The 7,094-nt window shown below is 47.8% G+C and overlaps 1 protein-coding gene across 1 annotated transcript; it reads left to right on the forward strand.

The window, feature by feature from the left end:
- Positions 1-340: 340 nt before the first annotated feature.
- LOC115777241 (uncharacterized) lies at positions 341-6,509 on the forward strand. Its single transcript, XM_030725085.1, has 7 exons — positions 341-476; positions 1,711-2,046; positions 2,225-2,323; positions 2,455-2,775; positions 3,377-3,709; positions 5,689-6,015; positions 6,302-6,509. Exons 1-7 carry the CDS (start codon positions 440-442, stop codon positions 6,391-6,393), a joined length of 1,545 nt encoding a protein of 514 aa, XP_030580945.1. The 5' UTR covers positions 341-439; the 3' UTR covers positions 6,394-6,509.
- The last annotated feature ends 585 nt before the right edge of the window (positions 6,510-7,094 follow it).

Genomic DNA, 7,094 nt, shown 5'->3' on the forward strand with positions numbered 1-7,094 from the left:
GACAAAGGTGTGTGTTTGTGTCACACTGCAGAGATCTTCTCCCAGCTGAGTGTGTTACAGTGTGTGTGTGAGCAGCAGAAACAGAGCTGACCTTCTCAGCCAATCAGAGTGTTTCTCCTGCAGCTCTCAGTGAGTCACATTTAGTGGCTGCAGCCAAACATCATGGCAGACTGCCTACAGTGGATGTGTGAGTGTCAGGACTGAAGGCGGAGCTTTGTGTGTGTCAGGGTGAGGCTGCAGCCCCGCCTCCAGCTCAGGTGTGAAACTACGAGGAAACCGAAGCTCCTCCTCTTTCCTCGGCAGTGCCGTGCGGCCGGCCGGACTTCATTCCACAGATGAGCTTTAACAAAGTGTGAAGCTGAACTCTGAGCTGTGACGGTCTGAGCAGTGTGAGAGTGTCAGTAGATGATGAGCTGCTGAAGGGCTTTGAAAGAGGACCATGAAGATGTTGGTGGTGTTTGTGATCCTCCTGCACGGTAAGATCACCTTCCTCTCTCTGCTCTCATCAGCAGCTTTGCTTTCATCTCTCTCTCTTTGATGTGTTGAAGTGCAGCAGGAGGAGATTTCATCAAACACTGGATTCTGATTCACATCAAAGTAACAAAGCAGCTCACTCTGAAATCACTGCATTCTTCTTGGAGGCTTTCAGAGGAGCTCATGTTCCACTCAGCTGCTGTGTGTGTGTGTGTGTGTGTGTGTGTGTGTGTGTGTGTGTGTGTGTGTGTGTGTGTGTGTGTGTGTGTGTGTGTGTGTGTGTGTGTGTGTGTGTGTGTGTTATCACAGCTTTTTAGTCCCATACGATCACCAGGAGGTCCCTCCTCTGTCAAACAGGCTCAGCAGGCTCTGAGCATTCATTGGAATCAGTGACTCACACAGCATGGAGACATCTAGTGGTCGTGGAGAGAAGTGCAGGTAACTGTAGTGCTGTGAGGTCACTGATGGAGCTCTGTGATTGGTGGATTGAAACCATCCATGTCTGTGTTACCTGGAAACACACCAACATCAGTGCTGTTCCTGAATCAGGAGGCTCAGTGTGAAGAAGCTGAAACAGGTTTAAACAGCTGATCTGAGTTCAGCTTCTTACAAACTTACAAACAAATCTGAAATGTCCAACATTTGATTCTGACTCAGCATCGATTTCTGCTTAATAACTGAGTCCTGTTTAAACCTGAGACACCACCACCCCCCCGACTGAGGCTCGTCCCCCCCCGACCGAGGCCCGCCCCCGACTGAGGACCTGCCATGGTGTGATGGTCTTTACATTTATGGTTGTAATTCTTAGTTTTTCAGGGGAACAGTTACAGGATGGAGTCTGTGCTCACAGGTTTGAGTCCCCCACCCACCAATAATGAGCTCATGCTGATAAGCCCCCTCCCCACATAAATCCATCCTTGTAGAAGAAACTATCACAGCCACATGAGCAGAAACTAGTGGTCAGGAAAAGGAGGCAGGAGGTCATTTTTGGACTGTTTGAATCTGCCCTCAGTCTCTGTCAGAACTTCTTCCTGTTCCTCAGTCTGATCCCTCAGGTTAGGAACTTGTTTCCAGAGTTTGGGATTTTGGGTTTCCATGTTTGTCTGATGGACTTCCTGCCTCTGATCTGCAGCAGTTTAACAATGTTTAACCTGTCGTTGTGTCTCCTGTGGTTTCTATAAAAGTGTCTGAACTTTACCTCAGAGTCACTCATGGAGTCTCTGTGTGTGTCCTCAGTTTCCCAGCATGCCTCAGCTGTGGAGCTGTATGAGGGGGACTCCTTCATCCTGCCCTGTAAGTTGCCCACTTTTAGACTGAGAAACCCCTCAGTGGAGTGGAGCCGCTCTGACCTCAGTCCTCCAACCGTCCACCAGCTTCAAGGAGACGAACTGAAAGAGCAGAACCAGCGTTACAGCGGCCGAACATCCATGAAGACTGACGCTCTGGAGACTGGAGACCTCAGCCTGAAGCTGACCGACCTCCAACTGTCTGACAGCGCCACCTACACCTGCTCTGTTAGAGACCGTATGTATGGCTACAACAGACTGGGAGAGGTACAGCTGCAGGTCAAAGGTCAGCCACAAACACCTGCTGTAGATCCATCTCACATCACTCAGATAAAACTTTATGTTTTTACTGCTGAATAAAAATGTTGACTCACAACATGTTAGCTTGAAGTATGTTCAGTAAATTATTTGATTTCATTCACTCAGAGGTCAAAGGTCATGTTGTTCTTTGTGTTTCTCCACAGAACGGTTTCCATCCTGGGCCAAAGCTCTCCTGGTTCTCCTGGTTCTTCTGGTGGTTTCTGGAGGTCTTTTATTTCATTTCCGGCAGCACTTCATGTCAGGTGAGTCTCTCCTACTACATTACCCATAATGCCGATGGTTAGCAGGTGTCCTCTGGGGGCTCCTTGACTGTCTCCATAAGATGATCAGTAGTAACCTTCACTACAGCTCATGTTCTTTGGTGTCCTCTCAGGTTACAAGGTGGAGGTGGATTCAGGGGTGGAGTCTGTCCAGCTGCCCTGTAAAACTATAGTTCACCTGCCCAAAGGCACTAAGGTAGAGTGGAAGGACGGAGCCAGCAGGAAGGTCCACGTGTATCAGAGCAGCTCTGAGCAGCCTGAAGAACAGCACGACTTTTACAGAGGACGAACAAAGATGGAGAGAAACCTGCTGAAACCTGGAGACCTCAGTCTGACCCTGAAACACCCCACAGACACACACACCTACACCTGCACCGCCTACAACAAGAGGGGAGACATCCTGATGGAGAAACAAGTGCAGCTGACAGTCAGAGGTCAGTGCTGTAGATACAGGTCAAAGGTCAGAGGTCATCCTGTTAACATGTCTGATGTTTGTGGCTTTTTGGGATTTATTTATGCATTACTGCACATTCAACACAATAGAAACATGTGCAGCAGTAATATTGCTCCATATCACACTGATGCCAACATGTTTGTGCACAATAACTACTTTGACTTTGGATCCTTTCTCTACAGTTTGGCAGTACTGCAGTTTTGTGTGCAGTCAGGTGTTTTCATAGTGTTTTCTTGCTGCTTTGACTAAAGGAACGCTTCTATCAGATTGTTCCAAATGTTCTCACATTGAGCTGTGTGATGAAGTGAGTGTGACACAAACACTCAGACTGTGTTTCTCTGCTTCATCAAGTCCAATCTGCTCCTCACAGACTCAATAAAGTCCTGTCCCACTAACAGCAGCTCCAACAGTCTGTTCACTGCTTTCTTCCTGTCAGTCTTCATCTTTCTGCTGCGTCTCCTCTTCACACTGACCACTTTCTATCTAACAGTGAGCTCCCAGTGAAGCAGCAACATTCAGCCTGTTAGAGGCAACACAAATGTCTCCATCCAAGCTCATGTTGTGCTTTGTTGTCCTCTCAGTCCCCCAGGTGGAGGTGGAGGACGGGGTGGAGTCTGTCCAGCTGCCCTTCACAACCACACTTCACCTGCCTCAAGACGCTAAAGTGGAGTGGATGGATGATTACATCTACAACAGGAAGGTCCACGTGTATCAGAGCAGCTCTGACCAGCCTGAAGAACAGCACCAACGTTACAGAGACCGAACGAAGATGAATGAAGACCTGCTGAAAACTGGAGACCTCAGTCTGACCCTGAGACTCCCCACAGACTGGGACAACAGGACCTACACCTGCACCGTCTACAGCAGGGAGGGAAACATCCTGCTGAGGAAACAGGTGGAGCTGAGAGTCAGAGGTGAGTGCTGTAGATGCAGGTCAAAGGTCAGAGATCATGTCTGTTCTCTCAAAGCTTTTAGTTTGAATCTATTTTCAGTTCCTTCAAATCATCTAAATTCTTTGATGTTTTTCTCTCCAAGCCAAAAATGTGGGCGGAGCAACTGTGCGTTTAAATGAACTAAGAAGACGATTAAAAATGAGTTTCAATGATCATCAATTCCAAATCAAATCCTCTGCAGGATTTTAGTTTGGATCAAATCAATAGTTTTGCTCGCTGAGTCCAAATCAATCTAAATGTAGAAACACCAAGAGTTTGAAAGCTGCTCAGATCATTCAAACACTTTGATCCACTCATTTGGATGGTGTCAAAGGTCAGGGTGGAGCAGCCATCAATCTGAGGCTTTTATTGTGAAGGCCAACAGGAATGAGAGTGAAAATGCTGTTTGCTGATCCAGAGGAGCCCATGGGGTCTTTGTGGCTGGATGCAAAGGTTTGTAGGTGTCCTTCTAAAGAGAAGCAGCTTGAAGCTCCAGAGGAGCTGTCTGCAGAAGAAGACAGGGGAAAGAGGAAGAAGCTGAGGCTGCTGGAGGAAAGACAGGAAAAGGAAATGAGCTTTATTTGCTCCTCACACTCACATATTCCCACTTTAGAGCCAGGAAACAAACTGAGCTGTGGATTGATGTTTGTCTCCATGATTTGGGCCCTGGAATCATTTCTTCATCTCCCACTTTAAGACATATTAATGTGAGCCTCACATGTCCCAGAATGGATGGATTTCTATTTGTAGATTGATATTTGGAGGATTTTCTTTCTCTCTTTCTCTGCTGTCACAGCTCTTTGTGAGATTGTAGCAGCTGTAATGTTTGTGTGCTTAAAGCCAGCAGACTGCACTGACACACACTCTAATGTTAGCTGCTGTGTGACTTTGTGTCTGCAAACATTTCTATTGGACACATTGTTGCCTTTATTATATGGCTGCAGAGAGGAGACAGGAAAGTGGGCAGAGAGTGAGGCTCAGTCACACACAGGAAGTGCTCTGGGCTCATTTGGGCCTTTATTATATGGCCCAATAACGACGCCGTCTCTGGATGGGACGGGATTATCGGGGAAACCGGTGTCTGAGAGCGCGGGGCCGGGAAAAGACAGAGTGTGGGCCTCCTTTATTGTGAAAGTCCTCACCATGGTCACTGATGCTGAACACATGAGCTGGTCTGCAGCAGCTTCTGTTCAGAGTTTCAGCTTCCAATGGGCTCAAAGTGTCCCATTTTCAGCCATTCTTTTCCCCACCACATGCTTCCAGTGTGATATGGATCCTCTGCTGAAGGAATCTGCTTTCTATCCACAACCTGTTGATCCGTCTGTGACTGACAGCAGGAAGGAAGCCCTGCAGGTAGAGAGAAGCTGTCTGAGTGGCAGTGTTGCTGCAGTTTACCTGCAGCTGCTGATCAGCACAAAGTGTCAGTGTGTTTGTGTTTGGTCCTGATCTGCTGCCAAGTCTGTTTGACACTGCTGGATCTGCAGCTGATAGATCCCAGAGGAGAAAGCCATCAGTCTATTGATCCCACAATCTTCCATCAATAGAATTGATGTGACTGTGATCAGTGGAAACAGTGATTTCCACGTCTCCTTCATGGTGTGACAGTGTCAGAGCTCAATGCACTTGGAGACTTTCCTGTTTTTCTGGCTCCATTCAAAGTGTTGCAGCTCTAATGTCCAGCTGTCATATTAGAAATAGAAGCAGCTCTGATTTTAGTGCTCCAAGAAATCATCAAGTTCTCAATTCACACATCAACACTTTTCTGCAGCGTTCCTCTCGCCCTTATTTGCAGCTCCACTCTTGTTTTTGCTGGAATCATTATTGATCTCCATGAGCTGTTTCTGCCTGAAGGAGGCGCCACTCCATCGCTTCATTCTGTGCACAACAAGAGTCACATGATGCTGCTCTGGGAGCACCAATCACACTTTGTACAGCTCATGTTGTCTTTGTTGTCCTCTCAGTCTGTCAGGTGGAGGTGGAGGAGGGGGCGGAGTCTGTCCAGCTGCCCTTCAGAACCACAGGAAACCTGCCTGGAGATGCTGAAATGCTGTGGGGACGCATTGAACCTGAATACAACACTGTCCACGTGTATCAGAGCGGCTCTGACCAGCCTCACAGACAGCACCAGGATTACAGAGACCGAACGAAGATGAATGAAGACCTGCTGAAAACTGGAGACCTCAGTCTGACCCTGAGACTCCCCACAGAGAGAGACAGTGGGACATACAGATGTGGAGTCATCAGCAGGAACATCTGGAGATGGAAAACAGTGATGCTCAGAGTCAGAGGTTTGTGTGTGTGTGTGTGTGTGTGTGTGTGTGTCTCTGTCTGTGTGTGTGTGTGTGTGTGTCTGTGTGTGTGTGTGTGTGTGTGTGTCTGTGTGTGTGTGTGTGTGTGTGTGTCTCTCTGTGTGTGTGTCTGTGTGTGTGTGTGTGTGTGTCTCTGTGTGTGTGTGTCTCTCTGTGTGTGTGTGTGTGTGTGTGTGTCTCTGTGTGTGTGTGTGTGTGTGTGTGTCTGTGTGTGTGTGTGTGTGTGTGTGTGTGTGTCTCTGACTGTCTTGTGTCTCCTCTGCAGGCAGAGCTCAGGTCCAGGATCAAACAGGGATCATCATGAACAGAAGCATCTCCATTGATCCGACTCCTCTGATGGCTGATCAATCAGTTTGATCTGTTTGTTCTTTGATTATTGATCAGTGATGTCAGAGTGGAGTCAGTGTGATGTTGTTGTTGTGTGTTTGAGCCTTTTAGTGTCCGTGAAGGTCTCTGCTGCCGTAGATCCTCTGAACTGTCACAGAGGTCTCACTCTGGAGGAAACTCTCAGCACTTTCCAGCAGCTCCTCCATCATGGAGGACGTTCCCTCACTGGAACAGGTGGAGGAGAGAGGAGAGGAAGCACAGGGGGATGCTCTGAGGAAGAGGAGCGTTCTCACATTGGTCTTCCTACAACAACACCTTGATCACATGAGCAGAGGGGCGTGGCCTTCAGTGGTCCTAACACGCCGTCGTAGTAATAAAGGAACCCTCCACATGTTCCACTTTGAAGGCTCATCTCCAACAAAGCAGACCTGTGATCACTTTAACTCACTATGATGATTGTTGACATTTGTCTTTGTGTCTCTGGCTTTTCTTGTGTGTCTGTGTGTCTTTGGGATGTTGGATAGAGTCATGTGACCTGCCCAGGGACTACAGATGGAAATGAGCAGTTTAGCTCCAATCTGGCAGCTTTCCATCTTCTATGTTTATATTGATGTCCATGAACATGCACTGTCCCTGTGAGATCAATGCAGATAAAAACAGCTGCTGACCTTTGACCTGATCCAGTGTTGTTGTTCTTCTGTGGTGTTTGTGATGGAGCAGCTGCTCCTGAT

Source organism: Archocentrus centrarchus, unplaced genomic scaffold (assembly GCF_007364275.1).
Source record: "Archocentrus centrarchus isolate MPI-CPG fArcCen1 unplaced genomic scaffold, fArcCen1 scaffold_45_ctg1, whole genome shotgun sequence".
In the NCBI taxonomy this organism is placed as follows: domain Eukaryota; kingdom Metazoa; phylum Chordata; class Actinopteri; order Cichliformes; family Cichlidae; genus Archocentrus; species Archocentrus centrarchus.